This window comes from Heterobasidion irregulare (assembly GCF_000320585.1).
Source record: "Heterobasidion irregulare TC 32-1 unplaced genomic scaffold scaffold_10, whole genome shotgun sequence".
NCBI classification, from domain to species: domain Eukaryota; kingdom Fungi; phylum Basidiomycota; class Agaricomycetes; order Russulales; family Bondarzewiaceae; genus Heterobasidion; species Heterobasidion irregulare.
The window spans coordinates 378,007-398,927 of NW_009258206.1; the positions used below are offsets into that span (position 1 = coordinate 378,007).

At 51.6% G+C, this 20,921-nt stretch overlaps 10 protein-coding genes across 10 annotated transcripts; 4 read left to right on the forward strand and 6 right to left on the reverse strand.

Annotated features, from left to right (window-relative positions):
* Positions 1 to 892: 892 nt before the first annotated feature.
* Positions 893 to 2,301, forward strand: HETIRDRAFT_429464 (uncharacterized protein; the record flags this gene model as incomplete). The annotated part of the gene is given in 6 exon segments (XM_009552372.1): positions 893 to 909; positions 1,033 to 1,198; positions 1,323 to 1,390; positions 1,653 to 2,052; positions 2,072 to 2,132; positions 2,171 to 2,301. 6 exon segments carry the CDS (start codon positions 893 to 895, stop codon positions 2,299 to 2,301), a joined length of 843 nt encoding a protein of 280 aa, XP_009550667.1.
* A 1,392-nt stretch (positions 2,302 to 3,693) lies between these two features.
* On the forward strand, positions 3,694 to 5,368 carry HETIRDRAFT_429465 (uncharacterized protein; the record flags this gene model as incomplete). The annotated part of the gene is made up of 5 exons (XM_009552373.1): positions 3,694 to 3,711; positions 3,796 to 3,813; positions 3,864 to 4,628; positions 4,681 to 4,990; positions 5,043 to 5,368. The coding sequence occupies 5 exons, from the start codon at positions 3,694 to 3,696 to the stop codon at positions 5,366 to 5,368; spliced, it is 1,437 nt and encodes a 478-aa protein (XP_009550668.1).
* Positions 5,369 to 5,905: 537 nt separating this feature from the next.
* HETIRDRAFT_223073 (uncharacterized protein) lies at positions 5,906 to 6,361 on the reverse strand (the record flags this gene model as incomplete). Its single annotated transcript, XM_009552374.1, has 1 exon — positions 5,906 to 6,361. A coding segment is annotated over one exon (456 nt), but the record flags the coding sequence as incomplete, so codon positions are not given.
* Positions 6,362 to 8,315: 1,954 nt separating this feature from the next.
* Positions 8,316 to 8,576, forward strand: HETIRDRAFT_326732 (uncharacterized protein; the record flags this gene model as incomplete). The annotated part of the gene is made up of 1 exon (XM_009552375.1): positions 8,316 to 8,576. One exon carries the CDS (start codon positions 8,316 to 8,318, stop codon positions 8,574 to 8,576), a length of 261 nt encoding a protein of 86 aa, XP_009550670.1.
* Positions 8,564 to 9,301, reverse strand: HETIRDRAFT_52585 (uncharacterized protein; the record flags this gene model as incomplete). The annotated part of the gene is made up of 1 exon (XM_009552209.1): positions 8,564 to 9,301. One exon carries the CDS (start codon positions 9,299 to 9,301, stop codon positions 8,564 to 8,566), a length of 738 nt encoding a protein of 245 aa, XP_009550504.1.
* Positions 9,302 to 9,543: 242 nt separating this feature from the next.
* HETIRDRAFT_327647 (uncharacterized protein) lies at positions 9,544 to 11,061 on the reverse strand (the record flags this gene model as incomplete). The annotated part of the gene is made up of 1 exon (XM_009552376.1): positions 9,544 to 11,061. One exon carries the CDS (start codon positions 11,059 to 11,061, stop codon positions 9,544 to 9,546), a length of 1,518 nt encoding a protein of 505 aa, XP_009550671.1.
* A 261-nt stretch (positions 11,062 to 11,322) lies between these two features.
* HETIRDRAFT_221042 (uncharacterized protein) lies at positions 11,323 to 12,165 on the reverse strand (the record flags this gene model as incomplete). The annotated part of the gene is made up of 1 exon (XM_009552377.1): positions 11,323 to 12,165. A coding segment is annotated over one exon (843 nt), but the record flags the coding sequence as incomplete, so codon positions are not given.
* A 224-nt stretch (positions 12,166 to 12,389) lies between these two features.
* Positions 12,390 to 12,782, reverse strand: HETIRDRAFT_327111 (uncharacterized protein; the record flags this gene model as incomplete). The annotated part of the gene is made up of 1 exon (XM_009552378.1): positions 12,390 to 12,782. A coding segment is annotated over one exon (393 nt), but the record flags the coding sequence as incomplete, so codon positions are not given.
* A 610-nt stretch (positions 12,783 to 13,392) lies between these two features.
* On the forward strand, positions 13,393 to 19,056 carry HETIRDRAFT_118599 (uncharacterized protein; the record flags this gene model as incomplete). Its single annotated transcript, XM_009552379.1, has 22 exons — positions 13,393 to 13,656; positions 13,706 to 14,304; positions 14,360 to 14,468; positions 14,618 to 14,757; positions 14,782 to 15,572; positions 15,622 to 15,964; positions 16,210 to 16,237; positions 16,317 to 16,483; positions 16,509 to 16,585; positions 16,659 to 16,693; positions 16,845 to 16,986; positions 17,036 to 17,091; positions 17,136 to 17,412; positions 17,470 to 17,568; positions 17,644 to 17,769; positions 17,846 to 18,118; positions 18,171 to 18,202; positions 18,244 to 18,279; positions 18,315 to 18,458; positions 18,496 to 18,642; positions 18,697 to 18,872; positions 18,918 to 19,056. The coding sequence occupies 22 exons, from the start codon at positions 13,393 to 13,395 to the stop codon at positions 19,054 to 19,056; spliced, it is 4,200 nt and encodes a 1,399-aa protein (XP_009550674.1).
* A 1,475-nt stretch (positions 19,057 to 20,531) lies between these two features.
* Positions 20,532 to 20,748, reverse strand: HETIRDRAFT_174231 (uncharacterized protein; the record flags this gene model as incomplete). Its single annotated transcript, XM_009552380.1, has 2 exons — positions 20,532 to 20,550; positions 20,606 to 20,748. 2 exons carry the CDS (start codon positions 20,746 to 20,748, stop codon positions 20,532 to 20,534), a joined length of 162 nt encoding a protein of 53 aa, XP_009550675.1.
* Between the last annotated feature and the right edge of the window lie 173 nt (positions 20,749 to 20,921).

Genomic DNA, 20,921 nt, shown 5'->3' on the forward strand with positions numbered 1-20,921 from the left:
GATCTCGCCATCTACCAACTCGGATCCTCTCACTGCTGCCGCCGATCCCTGCCCACGCTTGCACAAGACAAGCTCGGGCTCGTCTTCTTTCAATGCCGCCGCCCACCTGTGCCCACGCTCGTACAAGACAAGTGCAGGCTCATGTGTAATTAGCATCTTTATGATAAGATCACTGGCTTGCATTCTAGTACTTTACAAGTATGCTACTGCCAGTTCTCAATTCCTGTTTATCATTCTGGATAGTTCTGAGTAATGTCTGAGTTCAGAATGCCCAGAGGCAACAGAAGCCCTCAGAACTCTCAGACAGAGATCAGACATCTCAGACCACCTAAGAGATCTGCCGATTTGCTGATGTAGTAGGGCACGACTGTTCATGTACTACGTAGCCTATGCGTAAATACATGACACTGAGAAGAAAAAATACAGACTGCAATATCATATATCTCGTGGTATGTTGGGGGTAATTTTAAACAGAGCGGATTGAATCTTCCCAAATTGCCACTTCGACAACAGAAACATCAGCAAACTGGTAGCCGAGCCCCAGCTGCCCCAGCTGCCCTAGCTACTCCTAAATGCTTATGTCATTCGAGGCGTCTGTACAGAAAGGTGGGTCTGGTCAGATAGTCGCTTTTTATGATGTCTTCCCCAAAGCAGCTAGCCAGTTCAGGTCTCCTTGCGGGTCTGTCTAGTTAAGCATACATTGGTGTGATTCTTATCATCTTTGTCATACTTGACATCAATCTTATCTTTGTTTGTGTAGGGTCGAGAGATAGGTTGAGCAGTATTATAGAGGGAGCTTTCACATGAGGCACTCTCGGAGAAGTACAAACAATTTAGAGTAGCTGTGTCGACAAACAAAAAGAGAGATAAGGGAATGTCGCAGACCTCCAACATGGCCTCCATGCGACTGTAAGTAGAAGTCTTCGAAAGAATAACAAGGGCCAGTTGAAGTTGTTCACTAGTGTGACTGTAGGTAGAAATCTCCGAGAGTGACATAAGGGCAGGCTGTTTACTAGTGCGATTGTCGTTGAGCCAGTTAGGTGACAATACCAAGCCGAATCAACACTTACATTATATTCCACTTGCAGAGGAGGGCGTCGTCGTAGTCATCGTTGCGCTTGCAGCGGTAGCTGAGCTGCTGATCTATTGTCATCAGGGCGGCGGTGGCGGTGACAACATAGCCTGTCTATCAGGGGGAGTGAGTCCAGAGCTGCTGCAGAAACGAACAGGGAAAGTAGAAACCAATATAGCTTCAGGGAGAGGTGTACGGACACAGAGCGAGTGAGCATGTGGTGGGGCAGGCGTAGATGATGTCGTAGCAGGCATCGCACATGCGTGCATCGCATACGGAGAACTCTGGGGAAGGCGTCGAATGTATTATCTTTGTCCAGTAAGTCTTCGTAGCACTGTGAGAGTACTGTGAGTTGATCGTTATTGAGCGCGAGAGGATGAGGATGGACAGAAAGATTGATGCGCTTACTAATTTCAACTTGCCACGTTACTCACCTGCAAGTTCAAACGTTCAACGTTCAACGTTCAAACATTCACGTTCAACGCTCGTTGATGCCTGCCTTTTGTCCAAAATGCGGCAAGACATTTGTCTCTGAGGTGCGGGTCGTCAAACATCTCAATGGTCGACAATCCCCTTGCAGCGGTTGGCTCTCAGAGCTTGCCAGTATGGTTGCTGCCACGGATGTTGCTGATCGCGCTACTGGGCAGACTCAAGATGGACCGACACTTGCAGGGATCGGAGATGATATGGATATTGATTGGGCTGCTGATTGGGACAAGTACCCCGAGGTGTCCTCATGTCCAGACACCGCCCGAACAAACCCATTACTTCTAGCCGAGGACTTGTTTCCAGGTGCCGGAAAAACATACGGTCAAGCACCCACATTTATGGACACTTTTGATGCCGACATCCATGCCGAAAAGCGAGTTGACAACATATTCTACCCTTTTGCGAACAAGGACGACTGGGAGATGGCCTCTTTTCTCCTCCAATCTGGTCTGTCTGTTGCAAAAACGGACGAGTTTCTCTCATTAAATTATGTACGTTGATACGCTAGAGGTGGCTCTAAGTGCCGAGCACAACACCAAAACAACCTCTAATGCAGGGGGTGCTGGAGCTAGTATCTAATACACAAGGAATTGTTAGTGATGACTTTAGAAATCGATGGCGTACTGAGAAGCAATGGGGAGTATGAGATTATAGCGCCCGCACGGTTTCGGGACTGCGCCGAACACCGACCGAACGTTCGGTCGGTCGAGTCAGGGATTCGGTCGGTAACGAGAAGGTAGTGTCGCGACCGACAACTACGCGCTTCAAGAGCCACACGGGACTCTGACAATATACAAGGGAGGATGGGGGTACGAGTGAAGTGACGAGTACGAACGCGAATGAGGCCGAACGACGAGGATGACAAGTTTTCGGGAGTCGATGAAGACGATTTCGATGGTTGAGACGAGTGCGAATGAGCTCTGAACTGTGGGGTGCGAAAGCTGGTTTATTCCAGAGTTGTATGTAGGTTTTTATAGTAAACAGAGCCTCTAAGTAAAATATTAAACAAGAAATGAGAGTAGATGTCGAATGGGCGCCAAGCCTTAGCGATCAGAGAAGATAAGAAGGTAGGTGAGATGTCCATATGGGTTCCGAAGGTGATAAGGTAAAAGTTAATCAGCGATGGCGAAATCCCGAACGTTCGGGATCCATCGCCCGAGCGTAGGTAGACGGAACAGGCGTTGGAGAACCAATGAAAAATAAAGAAGAGGTATCGTACGACCAGGGTGGCCAAGCAATGGTGCAAGATCGCATTTGACCGACCATGCGGAAGTCAGGAAGATAAGCGATAAGGACCGACCGACTCACGGAGGACATCGGCCGATACGGAATACTGGCTCCGATCTCGTAAACACTTATTGTAACACTCCTATGCGGTCATGGTAAGTACGTGAAGTGTGGGCAAACTGACCCAAGTGCTGCCGAACATCCTTCGGTGGCTTGTCGTCGGTCGGGTAGGGACCGACCGTGTTCGGTAAAAGTCGGCGTCTTCGGTACTTGTCTAGCGCTGTTCGGTATCTCCCCAAAGCTTTGCGAATACCTCCCTCGGACCCTAGCGCGGGTGCATGCTCATCATCTCCTCCCTACTGAAATCCTGACTGTCCTCAGTCAGTGGTCGGCGACTATGAGTCGGAGCGGAAAAAAAAGTAGTGTGGAAAATGTGGGAAAGAGTTGGTAACAAGCGATAGCGTGGAAAGAATAGCGGTGGCGTGGAAACTGGAGCGGTGTGGCAAGTTTCGTGGGAAAAGATCGGCTATGAGCGGTGGCGTGGAAAGGGGTGGGTGCGTGGGAGAGATGTGGCACAGGTGAATAATCGGCAAGGAGATGTCGTAGAAAGGACCGGGTCGGCGCGCAAGAGAGACCGGGGCTGAGTTGGCAAAGTCCTGTGGCGTGGCAACTGATTAGGTGAGGCAGTGGCTGAGACCTAGAGTGCCCCAACTAGACGCTGGCGTGAGAGTCGTGTCGGCAAAGAGCGGTGGCGCGTATCGCGGCTTCTGCCGAACGCAGCGGCACGGGGCTTTGTCAGGTGACCACAATCACCTGATGATCGTTGATTCTCCAGCGACGAAGTCTTTTATCGCCCTCTTCCCGCCACTTCGTCTCCTCGTCCGACTCCTTTCGGCCTTCCCACCATGTCTTCCCTCCTCTCTGTCCTCAAAACCAAGCTCGGGGAGTACATGCTCGCCCTTCCCGATGGCGCCGCCGAGTAAGAAGATTACGAGGCCTGGGCGCAGGGGTTTGCCAAACGAGTGGTAAGTCGGTTCTTCCTCTTGTTTGTGCTTAGATGCTGACACCTTCGTAGGCTGTGTTCGACCGATCGGCGCGTGGGCAGGAAGTGCCCGAACTCGCCGACTGGATCGCCGAGGCCGAGTGCGGCCTCGATCATATGGCCACCGACCACTGGCTAGCCTGGGGAACGCGAATCTTGCCGCAGCGTGCGGTGCGCTTTGCCGCGCAGCAACAAGCGGTCGAGGCACGGGCCCTGGAGGAGGAAGCTGCGCGGGTAGCCGCTGCCGAACGCGAGGCTGAGGAGGCTGAGGCGGCGCGCGCTGCTTCTATCCTTCGGGTGGCCGAAGAAGGTCGTCAGCGTCGCCGGGAGGCACTGGTGGAGGCGATGTTCAGTGGGTTGCTCGATGCGGAAGAGGGAGATCGTCAGATGGCCGCCCTAGAAGCCGAGTCCGTTCTTCCCCTCCCTCTCTTTCTTCGTTCTCCTTCTCCATCCGTTCCTGCCGCGTCCTCCTCTCGTCCCGAGCCCTCCTTCGCCCCTTCGCCTTCTCAACCTCATCCCTCGGTCACCGAGTCCGACCTCGCATCCGCAACCGCCGCCTTGCATCGCATGAGCGTCGACCCGGTCGCTTCGGCCGCCCCGACCAATGTGAACGGCAAGCCGTCAGCGGCTGCTGTTGTTGTCGAGTTCGCGCGTCAACGGACGCCATCTTCCGGCCACGTCGTACTTTCGCTAGGCCCTGGTCACGGCCGGATGTCGACGGTTCGGGCCCCAGAGGAACGGAATGGTGCCGGTAAGGTCTTCAAGGACCCCCCTGGGCTAGTATCTGGTGATCGCCTGGTGCGTCCCTTCCCTTTTGCCGCCTCCTGAGACTGACCTTCTTCTTTTCTAGGCCGAGTACGCCTGTAGTCGGTGCTCCTCTGATTTCTCGACCGTGGCGTTTCGTTGCTACACCCGGCCTGGTCAGGTGTCGTGTATCAAGTGCGCCGACCAGCAAAAGGGGTGCAGTTTCCAGCCCGGGTGGACACCGATGGGGAAAGGAAAGTCGACGGGGAAAGGAAAGTCGACGGGTAAGGGGAAGTCGAAGGGGAAGGTTTCCGACAAGTTGGAAGCGAATGAGCTGTTGCGCCCGTCAAAAAAACGCAAGGTCGAGGTCCTCATGCCCGAACGTTCTGTCGGTGAGAGCATAGCGCAGACCAGAGGTGAGTACCGGTTTGATTAGTGCTGGGATGGGAGCTCATCGGGTTGTCTCAGGTGTGCGGGCTCGGAAGCCTGTCCAACGCCTTCCCACCACCACCCGTGCCGTTCCCTCCTCCTCCCGCTCCCGTTCTGTCACCGTCCCCGCCCTGTCCGACTCGTCTCGTTTGTCGCCGATCGTTGCGCAAGGCATTGCGTTCGATCTTCGGTACCGGATCGCTGTGGCGGAGGGTACGCGGGCTTCGTTGGCGCGGTCGATCAAGATGTGGCAGGCGGAGTTGGAGCCGCTCGAGGTGCAGGCGGGTCCGTCTACGTCTTCGGACGTCGTCTTGGTCGAGGATTCGGATATGTCTGTGTCGGGCGATTTCGTACCCGATGAGTAGAATAGTTTCGGCGGTTTCTGTAGTACAGTAAAATGTAACATAATAGTGAAAGGACTGTCCTGATTTGAATGAGACGTTTTTGGCGAAGACTAGAGGTGTCGTTCGAGAAATCGGTCGGCGAAATGACTGCATGTGAATGTAGTTGTAAGCGAAGCGTTCGGCAGAAATGAAGAAAATAAATTGGAATATTTAGGGGAAGCCTCAGTATGTCATCACAGGCATAAAACCCTATGGTTTTGCGCAAATCGGAAGAAGTCTTCAATGCGGCTTGGTACTTGAAGGAGTGATGGGAAAATGAGTGCCAACTATTCGGTCGGCGATCGGTCGGTGGTAAAAGTACTAAGAGATGTGGAAATGATTGGGCATCAGTCCATGTCTGTGACGAATAAACGAAGATAAAGAATGGGTATATCTGTGAATCCTCCTCCCTACTGAAATCGTGACTGTCCCCAGTCACCGACCGAAGAGAGCGAAGGGTGGGAGGGTGGGATTCTAGTCGGAGGTCGCCGAAGCCGCGTCGTCGTCCTCCGCCGATCGGACTGAGCTGGTGTCGGTATCTTCATTGGCACTATCGTCTTCGGCGTCGTCGTCGCTCGATCGGGAATCTTCCATGGCCTGAAGGCGTTCCTGCGAGATGTCGAAGAGGGCTTCAAGGTCGGCGAGCTTCAGAGACCTGCGAGCAAAATAAGGAATAACGCGGAATGCTGCAACTGGCCGATCAAAGACCGATCCATCGAGTTCGGCCAAAATATACGCTCCTCCCCGATTCCTAGAAATTACTAGTAAAGGCCCTAAATACCGTGGACGCATCTTCCGATTGAGTGCCTTCTCTATGGCTGTGTTGCGCATAAGGACAAGCGAGCCTCGGTGGAAATTGAAGTCGCGAAGGGTGGCCGAATGCTGTTGTTCGAATCGGATGGCGGCCTGGACACGGGCGCTGACTACTGAGCTGCGAAGGTGGGCGAGGTCTGATTGGCGTTTCTGCAAGGCTATGGCATGTCGGGCGATGAGGTCGGTGGTGCTGAGGGTTGTGGTCGGCGGTGGCAGGAGGTAGGTGGCTTCAGCAATGTCGAGGGGGAGAAGGGGATGGGTTCCAGTCGCTGCGAAGTATGGCGAGCAACCCATTCGGCGCCGAACGGTAATGCAATCAGCCCAGAATATGAAATGAGCTGCACGATTCCACTTGGCCTGATCTCCATCAACGGTTTTGAACAGAGCCTGCCGAACGTTGAAGTGAGGTCGTTCGGCGATACCGTTGGCATGGGAATTGTAGCCCGAAATACGGATGTGCCGAACGTGGTACTTTTTCGCTAACTGGTCGAGCGCCTTGACGAATGCTGGTCCGTTGTCGGAGACGATCTCTACCAGTGTTCCCCATCGGCACATGATATCCTCGAAGATCCAGTCGGCGAGGGCTGAGCTTGTTTCGCGTCGGAGCATTCGGAATTCAGGGTAGTGCGATACCGAACAGCGGCCTTGAACGAGATATTTGAAACCACCAGCGGTCGGCATATGCATAGTGTCCATATACATCTTTGCGAAAAGTGGTGCAGGCGTGGCGACGGTCGGGGGAATGAGGACATTGCGAGTCTGGCGAATCTGGCAAAGGTGACATGTCCGAACAAACCAGGAAATGTCTTGCCTCATGTGCGGCCACCAGAAGCGTTCGGTGACCAAGGCGGTCGTGGCGTAGAATCCCTTGTGAGCAACGTCGTCGTGGGCGGCAGTGAGAATTGTGATCCGACTAGAGGGGGCTGCAACGATCTTGTGTCGACCGTGCGAGTCTTTTCACCATAGCTTGTCGGCTGCAATGAAGAACTCAGTGCAATATCGCAGGAAGGTGGCGTATTCGGAGCCGGAGAGAGAAGGGGGCCGAACCAATGTTCGGTGCCAGTCGCGGACCAACCATAGGCGTTCCTCGGCTTCCAAAGCTTTCTGCGATCTTGGGATATCCGAATAGTCGATGGTCGGGCCTTCGTCGTCGGAGTCGGTATCGGTCGAGGGGTCGCCTACGAGCGAGGAGGTGAAGATGGCGGTGGTCGAAGTTGAGTTGGAGGTGGGGAACGTGTTGTTGATCTGATGGAGGAAGCCATAGAGATTGTCGATCCAGTTGTCAAAGTCGTCTTCGGGTTCGGGTCGGTCGGCGGGTTGTGGTGGTCGTCGGGAGAGACCATCGGGGCCGTGAGAGGTGCCGGGGACGTGGACGAGTGTGAAATGGAAGGTGAGGATGGAGACGATCCACCGATTGATGCTAGCGCTGGGTTCGAGATCCGGGTTAGTGAGCATGCCCTTGATGTAGCGTGCGTCTACTTCGACTATCAGGTTCCGAACGCCGATGAGGTACATTTTGAGCGACCGGAGGGCGCGGAAGAGGCCGTAGAGTTCGAGCTTGGGTTGGGAGAATCGCGATTCGCGGTCGTTAAGGGTGATGGAGCCGAATCGGGCATAGTACCGAACCCGGGGATTGTCGAGCGCACATTGACAGAGGTGGAAGCCGACCGCGATTTGTGAGGTATCGACGGCGAGGATGACGTTGGCTGCCGACCCATAGTCGATCGGCCGAAGGGCTGGCGATTCGAGAAGCGCCGACCGGAGGTCGTCCTGGGCCGCTATCTGGTCTGGGCCGAACACGAATGGAAAATCTTTGCGCGTTAACATTGTCAGTGCATGCGCCCTGTGTGCAAAATTCCGAATGAAGATCCGAACGACACCGATCGTCCCCAAAAATGCCCGAACATCTGAGAGATCCCTGCAAGGTCCCCACTTCATAATTGACTCTACCCTAGACTCGTCGGGCAATCTTCCTTCGTACGTGCAGCGATGGCCGACCACCGTGATTTCGGCTGCGCAGAGTGTCGCCTTGTGTCCCGAAAATGTTCCTCCGCTGTACTTCATCCGCTGAACCACCCGATTGAGGCCTTGAAAGTGTTCCCACACAAATCGTCGTATGCCGTGGTTGTCGGGGTGCGTCTCGAACCCGCCGTTCGGAAGTTCGTATCGGGTCGGTGGGCCCCGAATCGGAACATCGTCGATGAAAGGAATGGTGGTGTCTGGGATTTCTGGCTGGAGGATGTGGGTGACGTCGTCGTGGAAGATCGGGACCGAATTTGTCCATCCCATGGGCAGGGTGACGAGTCGGTGGGCGCCGAATGGGGTCTGGAACGTGGTGAAGTCGCGAGATGATTCGGCGAGCCCTCATTCGTCATAGCCGACATAGAGATCCAGAATGCCGCCACAAGCGCGAGCTGCAAACTGTTCAGCGATCTGATCGGTATATGGGGGCACACCTGAATGCTGGATGGTGACGGCGTTCAGGGGTTCGAGGCTGTGAACGATTCGGAGTTTGGTGCCAGTGGAGGTGCTATTCGTCTTCTTGACGACTGTAAACCAGCGCGATTGGTAGGACGAATTCGACGGCTCATAGACTCTAGCGGCGATCTTGGTTTTGATAAGTCGGCACACTTCGTCGTAGATGCCTGGTGGAATCGGAATGTTGCGCTGAACCCAGGGCTTGTGCTCGACTACTGGCATATTGACTGGTGGGAAGAAGTCCTTGCGGAAACGTCCGCGTTCCGAATCGTCCCAGGCAAATCCCATCTCTTGTAGACACATGAAATGGTGCATGAGCTGTCGTTCGGCGGGCCAAAGGAAGTCGTCTGAGTGGACTTTGTCGATGAGGTCGCGTCGTTCGGCTGTGTATCTGCCGGTCGGCGTGAAGGGTGGGGGGTTCGGTGTCAGCGTCGGAAGGGTAGCGAGAGGGTCACCAAAGATGTTCCGAACGATTCGGAACTTTTCGGGGAGGTCGGCCAAGACTGGTCGTGTTTTCTGTGCAACCGGTTTGTACTTGCGCTTGGCGGCGAAGATGGCGACCGGGTCGGCGATATTAGTGGAATGGAAAAAACCGGGGACAACTGAGGAAAATAAGGACGACATATTGGAATCGAGATTGTTTTTGAGATGATTTTCGGGCCCCAAATCGGAGGCCATAATGTACTTGAGACAAAGATCGCGACGAGAGGGAGATGGAGAATGGAAATCTGAGGACGCTTCAATAAGTGGGAAATTGGGGGTATCATGATCGGTGGAAATGATCAGTGCAACTTCTCCTTGATCTCGGATCAATTCATCGAGTCGCGAAAACCCGCTTGTCTTCGGTGAAGGACTCGAGGGGGTCCTCATCTAATCGTCGGAATGGTGGCTCGTCGTCCCGTGTTTGGGTCACTGATGGTGATCGTCTGGTCTTCGTTTGAATAATTCTTGACAATACTTTCAGTGAGGATGTCGAAGGGCCGACCGAGGAGAACGTCGTAGGCTGGGTTACGAATGATGTGGACTTGGAAGTACAAGGTGATATCGCCGATGAGGAATGGGACGTTGCGTGCGAGGCCCAAGGATCGGTCGATTTCGCCATTCGCCGACTGCATATTGAGGACGATTTCGGGGTCGTAGATGAGCGCCAGTTCATTGCAAATGCCTTCCGACATGGCGATGACTTGTGAACCCAGATCGATGATGCATTCGACTTCCTGTTGGTGATCGACGAGGGGAACAATGGACCTTAGGGCTGAAGATTCTTTAGCAACTATCAACGGCAGAGGAACCTGACCGGGCTGTAGACTCTTCAGATATGTTTCGTACGTATCGGGGATGATGATCGCGCCAGGTGGAGGTGTTTCAGGTTGGTGCAGGACATTGACGAAGGAGGAGACGGTCGGTCGAGTCGGTGGTTCGAGATCGTCGATGGCATAGGGTAGATCGGCATCTTGGTAGAAGGTCCGAACATTGCTGGCGTCTTTGGTAGGCGATCGGCGTGCCGACGTGGCTTCCCTGACCTGCGAACGGACTTCGGCGGAGAGGGAGAGTAGTTCGCGCTGGGTAAGCGTCACCTGAGTGGCCATCGCCCTGTTGTAGACCTCGGCTGCTACCTTCTCGTCGTAGATCGGCGCCGTAGTCTTGTAGGCCGGAGCGTCCTTCTTAGCCGATGGTATCTTCGCCGGGGCTCCCATGTTGCGTTCGTGCGGTGGTGCATAGGTGGCGTCCTGGGCTTTGGCGTATGGGTGGATCGGAGCATCGTCCTTGGCTGGTACCGGGGGCGGTCGCTGAGTCGGGGTGGTTGGTCGGGGTTCGGGTTCGGGAATTTCGGTCCTCGCTCGTCGTTCGGGAGCCGGTGAAGGGGTAGGCGCCGAACGTCCTGTCTGCGCCATTTCGCGTGCCCTTGCGCCCCGTGTTCGGAGCGCGAATAGTTCGCGTTCGAGGCTCGCAATTCGCTGGATGTCGGTGAGTTGGTAAGTTGGGGTGACATCCAGCAATGAGGGTGAATCGTGACGGGAGGCTATCGTCATCGGGTGAGTCGGCGCCGCGTTTACCGTAAACATCATCTGTCCGGTCGCCAACTGGCCTGGATTCTTGCGGTGCCATTCGTCAACTCGGTCCTTCAGATTACTACCCGTGATTTCTCTGGGTACGAATGCCCCACTTGACAATACAACCTTCCCCTCGATATTCCTCTTGCATTTGCCGATCCGAATGTATTCGGTGACCTCGGGACAGGCGCGCATGAAGTGTTCGGGACTGCCGCAGAACATGCAGTTGTCGCCGCCTTGTCCTGGTTGTCGGGATGGTCGATCGGCTGGCCTGGACGTCCCCTGAGCTGCAATGGCTTTGACAAAGGTGTCGGTGAGTCTTTCGAACATGGTCGCCAGGTCTTCGGCCTTGATCGTGTTGGTGGGCGGCGTAGCGGGGGCTGCTCAAGAGATGTCGGTAGACGTAGTGCTGTAGGCGGATGTGGTGCCGTGCAAGACGAATCGGGCCGCGTCGTGGATGTCCTGGAGGTTGTACGGGTCGTCTGGGAAATGATCGGGGAACTTGAGTTGTAGACGTTGAGAGATTCTTGCCCATAGCTCCGGTTGGAATCCTCTAGCGAAGGCGCGTCCCTGTTCGGCGACCGAGATTCGTGCCTTGCTGAGGAGGAATACCGTGATCGCCAGGAATCGCCGATGATAGTCGCCGAGTTCGCTGAGAGACAAGATGCCGACCCTGCTCGTTTCGCCGACGAGCTTGTCCATATCTGATACCGACCATTTGCGCTCTTCCTCCGATCCGGGGTATAGTCTGTAGACCTCTTCGCCGAACTCCTTGAATGTCTTCGTGGCGTCGGTGAAAGTGGTGAGCGATTCCCAAAGCTCACAGGTGTCGACGTCCAGGAATCGGCAAGCGTGTTTCTTCCTTTCCTGCTCGTCTGCTACCGCAGACCGAACGAAGTGGAAGTCCAGATCGGCGAAATATCGTCTCAATTCGCGGGGTTGATGGGGGTCAAAGGTCGGAGCCGTTCGATCTCCACGAGCGGGCATGGATGGGGTCGCCATAGTGAGAAAGTCAAAGGTGGGGGAGAAGGTATTGTTTGCTAAGGTGATCGGGGATGGAGTCGCTGGTTCGAAGGAGCGTTCTAGCGAAGTCGGTCGGATGGTCGGCGTCCAGAAGACGGGGCTGCGTGGGATTAACGGAGAGATGGAGTCGTGGAGAGATGGGCTAGGAGACGGGGGTGATTGTTCTAAGAGCGCAAGGTTGAGGATGGGGGAAATCAGCGGGAGTAGCGATCGGTTTGGCGACGAAGGTGGGGTTAAGAAGAAAGTGGAGTCGGGTGGCGGCGAGAGCGATGGCGAGGATTCAAGATCAAGATAGTGATGGTGGGATAGATGCTCCGGGACTATATCGGCGTCTCCGAACAAACTTCGGTCGGCAGATGTTTCCTGAGTATTGAAGCTGTCGATAACTGTTTGTCGTTCTTCGCGCTCCGCTGTTGGTCGGGACAAGCGACGTAGATTCCTTGAGGTAATTTTGAATACTAACCCCTCGCGGTGGGCTCCAAAATGATACGCTAGAGGTGGCTCTAAGTGCCGAGCACAACACCAAAACAACCTCTAATGCAGGGGGTGCTGGAGCTAGTATCTAATACACAAGGAATTGTTAGTGATGACTTTAGAAATCGATGGCATACTGAGAAGCAATGGGGAGTATGAGATTATAGCGCCCGCACGGTTTCGGGACTGCGCCGAACACCGACCGAACGTTCGGTCGGTCGAGTCAGGGATTCGGTCGGTAACGAGAAGGTAGTGTCGCGACCGACAACTACGCGCTTCAAGAGCCACACGGGACTCTGACAATATACAAGGGAGGATGGGGGTACGAGTGAAGTGACGAGTACGAACGCGAATGAGGCCGAACGACGAGGATGACAAGTTTTCGGGAGTCGATGAAGACGATTTCGATGGTTGAGACGAGTGCGAATGAGCTCTGAACTGTGGGGTGCGAAAGCTGGTTTATTCCAGAGTTGTATGTAGGTTTTTATAGTAAACAGAGCCTCTAAGTAAAATATTAAACAAGAAATGAGAGTAGATGTCGAATGGGCGCCAAGCCTTAGCGATCAGAGAAGATAAGAAGGTAGGTGAGATGTCCATATGGGTTCCGAAGGTGATAAGGTAAAAGTTAATCAGCGATGGCGAAATCCCGAACGTTCGGGATCCATCGCCCGAGCGTAGGTAGACGGAACAGGCGTTGGAGAACCAATGAAAAATAAAGAAGAGGTATCGTACGACCAGGGTGGCCAAGCAATGGTGCAAGATCGCATTTGACCGACCATGCGGAAGTCAGGAAGATAAGCGATAAGGACCGACCGACTCACGGAGGACATCGGCCGATACGGAATACTGGCTCCGATCTCGTAAACACTTATCGTAACACTCCTATGCGGTCATGGTAAGTACGTGAAGTGTGGGCAAACTGACCCAAGTGCTGCCGAACATCCTTCGGTGGCTTGTCGTCGGTCGGGTAGGGACCGACCGTGTTCGGTAAAAGTCGGCGTCTTCGGTACTTGTCTAGCGCTGTTCGGTATCTCCCCAAAGCTTTGCGAATACCTCCCTCGGACCCTAGCGCGGGTGCATGCTCATCAACGTCTCACCTCTTCTGGTTTAATATGAAGCTGATCAACTCATTAGGTCAAAACTCGACCATTTTCGTTTCGCACAATGAAAGATCTCCGTGCAAAGATCGAGCTGCTACCGGAAGCTCCTCGTTGGACTTCTGAGCCCATATCTCAGCCCGGATACCCTACAAAGCAGCCGATGACATTGTTTCGGAGGAACAGTGTTCTCTGTCTTGAAGCGCTGTTCTCAAACCCCCCCTTTTCAAATAGCATTGACTATGTGCCTCGACACGTCTACCAGAGCGTAGAGAGGCTTGTTTGTGTTTTCAGCGAGTACATGACTGGTGACTGTGCTTGGGATGTTCAGGTATGTGATCTTCTACCTGTGGTACTCCGTTTACTCAAACTTTCGACAGTCGACACTGCCCGAGGGTGCTACGTTACTTGGCGTTATTCTCTCGTCAGATAAGACAACGCTCACTGCTGGAACAGGCAATCGATCGGCTCACCCGCTCCTTCTTTCGCTTGCGAATCTCTTTGCCGGCACTCGCATGAAAGCGTCAAATCATGCATTCTTACTCCTTGCCCTCCTTCCCATTCCAAAATTTCTATGTGCCAAAAATCTTCGCGGGACGTTGGAGAGCCGAGTAGTTCATCAGTGTCTGAGCATTGTCACTGAGGACTTGAAGATAGCCGCAAGATATGGCCGTATGATGACAGATCCTCGTGGCTATTCGTGTTTTTGTTTTACTCCTTTAGCTGCATATATCATTGATAACCCAGAAGGTCAGCTACTTGCTGCTGTGGGCGGAAAGTCTTCACCGGTCACGATTGCGTCATCAAAACAGCTCGGCGATCCCTTCCGTCACCTTTCTCGGACTGCGTCAGTTACGCTGGCTCAGATTCAAGACTTGAATAGCCGTGTTAATCCACAGGATCTTGAGGCATATGTACCAGCTGCGAAGGCTGCAAAATTGAATGGCGTAGACTCCCCTTTTTGGTCGGACTGGGCACGGTCTGACCCCTCTCTGTTTCTCACGCCGGAGCTGCTCTATCAATGGCACAAACAGTTCCTTGATCATGACGTTCATTGGTGCCGAAATACCATTGGTGATTCCGAATTGGACTTTCGCTTTTCTATCATCTAGCTACAAGTCGGATTTCGACATTTCGAAAATGGTATCTCTACATTAAAACAGGTCACTGGCAGAGAACAGCGTGATATACAGCGTTATTTTGTTGCTTGTATCGCAGGAGCTGTTCTACCTAGCTTTCTTGTCGCAATCCGTGCTCTGATGGACTTTCGGTACCTTGCTCAAGCCCCCTAGATTGACGAGGTAATCATACGTCGAATCTCGGATGCGCTAGCTGAATTTCACTATCATAAACATGCTATCGTTGATGCCGGCGCAAGACGTGGCAAGCGGAAGGCGATCATGCACTGGAACATCCCTAAACTTGAGCTAATGTAGAGTGTTGTACCGAGTATCAGAGCGATGGGAGCGCTAATGCAATGGACTGCCGATGTCACAGAGCACGCGCACATTGAAGTTGTGAAGGAGCCATTTCGCGCAAGCAACTATCGTGATTTTGACTCGCAGATTTGTCGTGCTATGGATCGCGCAGAGCGGCGTCGTCATTTTGATCTTGCAACTTCTATCAAGTCCGCGGGAATTGACCTTGCCGCTGTTTTCAGTAGCAGCTATGTGTCAGAGGATTCTGGTCATGACTCTGATGACGACAAGCTCGATGATGATGAAAACCTTTGGAAATCAGTGATTAATCCTGTAGAGAACTTGACCGGCCCTCGTCGACATTGTACGGACCTGTTTGCAAAGGCAGCAATCATTCTTATGTGGAAATCTCGGATCGACACCACCAGCAGCTCTCCTCGCACCTTCATGACGCCATTTACCGCATTTCACCTTAATCGTACACCATGCTTGTCTGCAGTCTCCGTGGATGATCTCACCAGTTCCTTCCAGCTTCCAGACCTTCGACCTGCCCTTGCAGACTATGTGCTGCGGCTCCAGGCTGGACAGCAAGTGCATGCTATCGGTGGACGTCGAATTTCACAACCAAATTGCCTGCTTCCTTTCTCGCATGTTGACGTTTGGACACACGCTTATGTGCAGGTCAAGCCCTTGCGAGGGCATGAGATGTCAAATCCTTACAATATTCAAGCGAGTCCAAGATCGGCAGACTGGCCATTCGGCAGGCATGACACCGCGCTTATTGCCAACACAAGTGATGCCATTTGGCCTCCTTTATCCACAATGAAAGGTTGGTTTCTGCTCACGTCATAAAACTTGGTGCTGATGACTCCTTCAAGGTCATTCTATTGTGTCAATTTGCCTTATCTTCCATCTGATCTTCTCCACGGGGCAGTCGCAGCCACACCCACACCCATACCTCATGTACGGCCACCGCTTTGATATTGTTCCACAAACGTCATTTGCAGCTTCTGGGACAAGCCACCTGTCACCTGAGGCGAGCTCGGGAATGTACATTGTGAAGCGTGCCGTTCGTGCGGACAGCTCGCTGCTTGGTGATGTTATTCCACTGTCTCAGATACGTACACCGGTTCAACTGATTCCTCGTTATGGAGCCAAGGCTGATCCTCGCTTGACTGCCCAGAATAGCTTCCATTTCACTCGCGAATTTTTTGTTAATAAGTATGCTAACTGGGAGATCTACAACCTGCTGACTTAGTCATTTTCACATGCTGTTCTCCGCCATGTTGTCAATGTATAGTAAGAAACCGCACTGCAGTGTTCAATCGACAGGCTGTTGCCATTCTTCTGTTTCATGTCGCGTGCAGCAGTACTGTAGTTCTATCTAATATTTAAGACTCACAATCATCTCTTGTCCTTCCATCTGCTTTTCAGTCCGTCCTTATATTGCTATTTATCGTTCTCAGATCGCACAGTGAATTCTACGATGGATTGGTCAATGGACATTGACGCAGGTGCTGACTACTCTATGTATTACCCTTTCGTGCATCTCTGACTACCCTTGATTCTCTAGTATCTGCCTCTCAACCAAGTCGAAGGCAAAAGAAGCGGCCGGCAGCAGATGCAATTCCAATCATGGAGGCCCAACGTCAATCCACTAGGGCCAACCGAGGTCAAGGTGGACAGAATCTCCAACGAGAACATATTGAAGAAGCTCTCCTTGTGCCAAAGCATCGTTGAGTGAGCCGTCATACATTTCCCGAAGGCCTAGACGACACAGAGAGGATTGCCGAAAATCCAATGGCTCCACCACTAGCAAAGCGAAAGCGCCGCCAGAAAAAAGTAAGCTTGTCATCTATCGTTCACAAATTTGTGATAAATGCTGTATTTCAGTCTATTCTGGGACCTGTTACAGGCCAGGAGATTCCAAACCCTCTAGTTACCCATACTGTACCAGCACCAGTTCCCATTCGGATCCCTGCTGATGACAGAGCGCTTGGCCCTCCGCCCGGGTTTGGATTTCCTCCCAAATTTCCTGCCTTGTGAAGCGCCCTCTCTTCGAGCTCAGTTCATATGTCACAGATTGATCCCTATTTGATAGGTCTTCAAGCAATGCCTCATCATCGTCAACTTGCCACATCTAGAGGACCTTCCCCTTCTACAACACTTCAGCCTCAATCTCAACCTCAACCTCAACCTCAACCTCAACCAGCCTATTCAAGTAATGGCAAAGAGGCACAGAGGTCTGTCGTTGTTTCTATCATAATAGCATACTCATGGTGCAATTTCTAGCGACGTTGACTCACTTCCTTCGACCTACGCTGCAAGAACTCCGGCATATAATGCCGGTGCATTTGTTCCTGCACCGTGCTCCATACCTGTTCCGATTCAGAGGCCGCCAAATCTACCGGTGCAACCTGTGAACTCTAGGCATACAGACAAAGACAGTGAAGCCTCGGATGATAGTATTGAAGAGTTTAATGAGGATGACAAGGATGACGAGGACAAGATTGAGGGTGAGGACGAAATTGAGGGTAAGGATGAAATTGAGGATGAGGACGAGATCGAGGATGAGGATACCGAAGATCACCTTCAAGATATTGAGGAGAACCAGCAGGAAATGGAGGGTTCAGAGTCTGAGGATGATGGTCGGAAAACGAACACTAATAGTGAGTTTCTTTGGCTATAACTATCTTGAAACTATGGCCATGATAATTATGATGCAGATAACCAGCAGACGTGTGGATCGCAACGCAGCCCCCAGCACTCTCATCAAGCTTCACATACTGATGCTGTGGTCACAGAACGTGGCGGTGGGGTTTTGCGTGAGATAATTACATCCCAACTGGTCTGCAATTTTGTTTATTTGATTCTTTTTTGTGCTGATTACTTTGCTTTAGGCACCTCAGACATGACAGCTGCAGCCCACCGATATACTTCACGAGCATCAGCGCCGGAATGGCACACCAAGAGCGCCAGATGTCAATCAACTTACCCAAGTCGCTACAAGGATGTCGACACCATCGGTAATGCCTGTCGCAGGCAGAATTTATATGTTCCTTTGTTTCTATGTAACTGCTTGCTAATGATCTTTTCATTGAGCTCATTCATCACTTCAAATTAACACGCGCCAGCGCAATCACCCACGCAAAAAATCGGCCATAGATATTGACCCTAGAGACTTGAAGAAACTCGGATCCCTTCCATCGCACTGGCGCTACGTAATTGTTCAGGCTCGCCTAAGGCACCGTAAATGGCTGGCATCCATCGACCCATTCCCTGAATACGAGACTTCTCTAAGGCATTCGACGGCATCTATATATGAAGCGGTCGCAGAGTATACCCAGAACTTCAGGGTACAGCTATTGCCACCAGGTTAGTGTAGTCTCGTGAATCTCTTATTTGCTTATCATATTCGACATTGCAGGTCAGCTGCTGGATCACGATATGATTAAAGGAGTATGTTTTGGTCACATACGCTATACTACTGATTCTTATAGTTTGTCAGGTTCATGAGGATGGGTCAACATTCCGAGGTGAGCTCAAGCGTATTGCACGCTTGATTGTACAGACATCCTACAATCTCCTCTCTGCCTCCGACCTTGCTGAGAACTTGGACGCTGCCGGATATCAAGCTCGCATTCGTGCGCGGGTTGTTGAGTTACTTACTGATGGGAAGTTCATGCATGGCCCTTGCGACACAAATATGAGTGACGTTTGTGTCGTACACCATAAGCTAAATGTATTTTCAGGGCATGATCCTAAACCTCGGGCATCCAGCAATTATGTTGTTGTGCCACACATTCTTCTACTTCGACAAGAAATCTTTGGGTATCCTGTTTCCAGAAACATACAAAGATGTTGTTCCGGATAGGACAATGGCTCTACTAATCTGTGTCGTAAGGTCTCCTCCCATGTCTGTATCACTAATGTACTAATATCTATGCAAATAGATCAAGAACTGTCTGGAGGAATGGGAGGGCGGCATACACAAGACTATCGACTTCTCGAAAGAAGCATATGAAAAAGACTTCGGTGCAATCGTAGGACTCATTCAAACTTTGAAGGCCCACCCAACATTCGGACCCACATACCAGTGCATGTGTCAGCGATGGGCAACAAAGGGACTGTGAGTGTGGAGCTAATCATTATTCTTATTCTGATTTTTCAAAAGCCCAGAAGTTGTTGCAGCGGCTCAACGGAAGTCTGGCCGAACCGACTATGGACTCAAGCTAGACTTTGGCATCCCTGGGCCACCGCTGTCTGTACTCCTTATTTCCGTTTTGTTCCTGTCTAACGATGCTCCGTTTTAGACCATATCAATGATTAATTCTTTCTTCTCTATGACATCATCCTTCCGCCCTGCCTAATGTCACTCGCTGTCCCATATCATTCATTTTATAACCTCTCTCCTTCCGTAATACCACCTCACAATTACTTCACTAATTCTAGACTGTTGATTACTGCCGTTTTGATCTCATTGTTCGGTGTTCAAATGCGACAAATATATACAGTTTTTGGTCAAATTTCACGAGATTTTTCATATTCTACAAATTCTGTCGGGGTGTAGTATCTGCTACCGGAAACATCTGACAAGAGCCTCTAAACTAGTCAGAGCTGCTCAGAGGCTGTCAAGATACTTTTTTTGTTCGGAGCACCAAAATATTAGCAGCTGGACAGTGTCTAGGCAGCTCCGGCAAGCATCAGTCCAGCAGACACTGTGTCTGTATAATTGGGGACTCGCTGAAGGTGTCTGGGGCTCTGGCATTGTCTGTCCAGCTTCGGACAGACGCCTCCCAGTTTGCTGATGAATTCGGTGCCGCCTTCAAAGAAAGCTACCTAGCAATCACAATGCTGCACTATTGGGCGGACGCTGATTGAACATGAATTATCAGATCATCCGGGCATACTGAATATCTACAAATATCTCATGCCCGAGCCGATCGCTATCTTGCCTTGATCTGCACTAAACGACTGTCGCTGAATAGCAACATTGAAGACGTGCAATTTCAATGTTGACTTGTGATGCTCATTCGAATAACGCAATTCAAGAAGAGGTTCATAGATACAGTGTACTTCACTACCCATAGCAGACTACCTCTCGATGTATACATGAATAGATATCCGATAATGAGAAATCCGTCAGAAACAAGAAAAAAAAACGAGCTATTTATCAAATCAATCTGAAGCACCACTGTCAATTCCTTGCAGAGGGGCTCGATCAATCAAGTGAAACGATAGGTAATGGCGTATATAACTCACTGCTCTGCAGGCATTACTTTGTCATCCAGCTCCTCAGACATGCTATTGGAAGGGAACATAACCGCCATCGGTATGTCTGACGTTTGGTGGACAGTCTTAGATATGTGAACGCCAATATGTGGTGTAGTCTCTGTACCTGAAGTCGACTGTGATTCTGGTTGCGTTTGGATAGTATCATAAAGAGTATTGGCTCTTAGATTTTTCTTCGCCGCGAACATGGGAAGAGTTGTATTGCCAATGGTGGTACTAAAGCTGATGCGACCAAATTTGATATCGCGAAAGATGTGGCATGCCATGGAGTCCCCAATGGCAACATTCGGCACAGTGAACATGGCATGGAAGACGAAGAGAAGGCGGGGCCAGGATCATACCCATGGTCAGGATATTGCCGCCAACAGTGATCCTACAAAGGCATCAACAACAGCAATGCGATGTCGGCATGAGTAAACCCACAAGTAATACTCTTGTCCACTTTGAAGGAGTGATTGCGAGAAAGCGGGAAGCCCCTTCCCACCGAAGAATGTTTTCATACGACCTTGAAAGGTCTCGTCGTACGATGTCGTTTGAAGCAAATGCCATGAGATAGAGAAAAAAACCAACGTGTCGTTGACGGTAGAGATACTGATGCCAATGGAGCTGAAGGGTTTGACACCCGTATTAATGCAGTAATTGGTAGGAGCAATGTGACCTCCGGTAATGGCAAATGGAACAGTTATCGACCCAGCGAGGGTTGCCAACCACATGAAGGTGAAGAAAGCAACGATGAACCTGTCGCTGTTGAATATTGCCCGAATACGAAAGAAAAAAAGAAGCGAGGTTGCAGGAACTGCTACTGCAAAGCAGCAACCAATGGCAACTTGCAGGGCTTGGCAGTCGCCGACTGCACCAACTATATAGGATATAAATTGTATAGAAT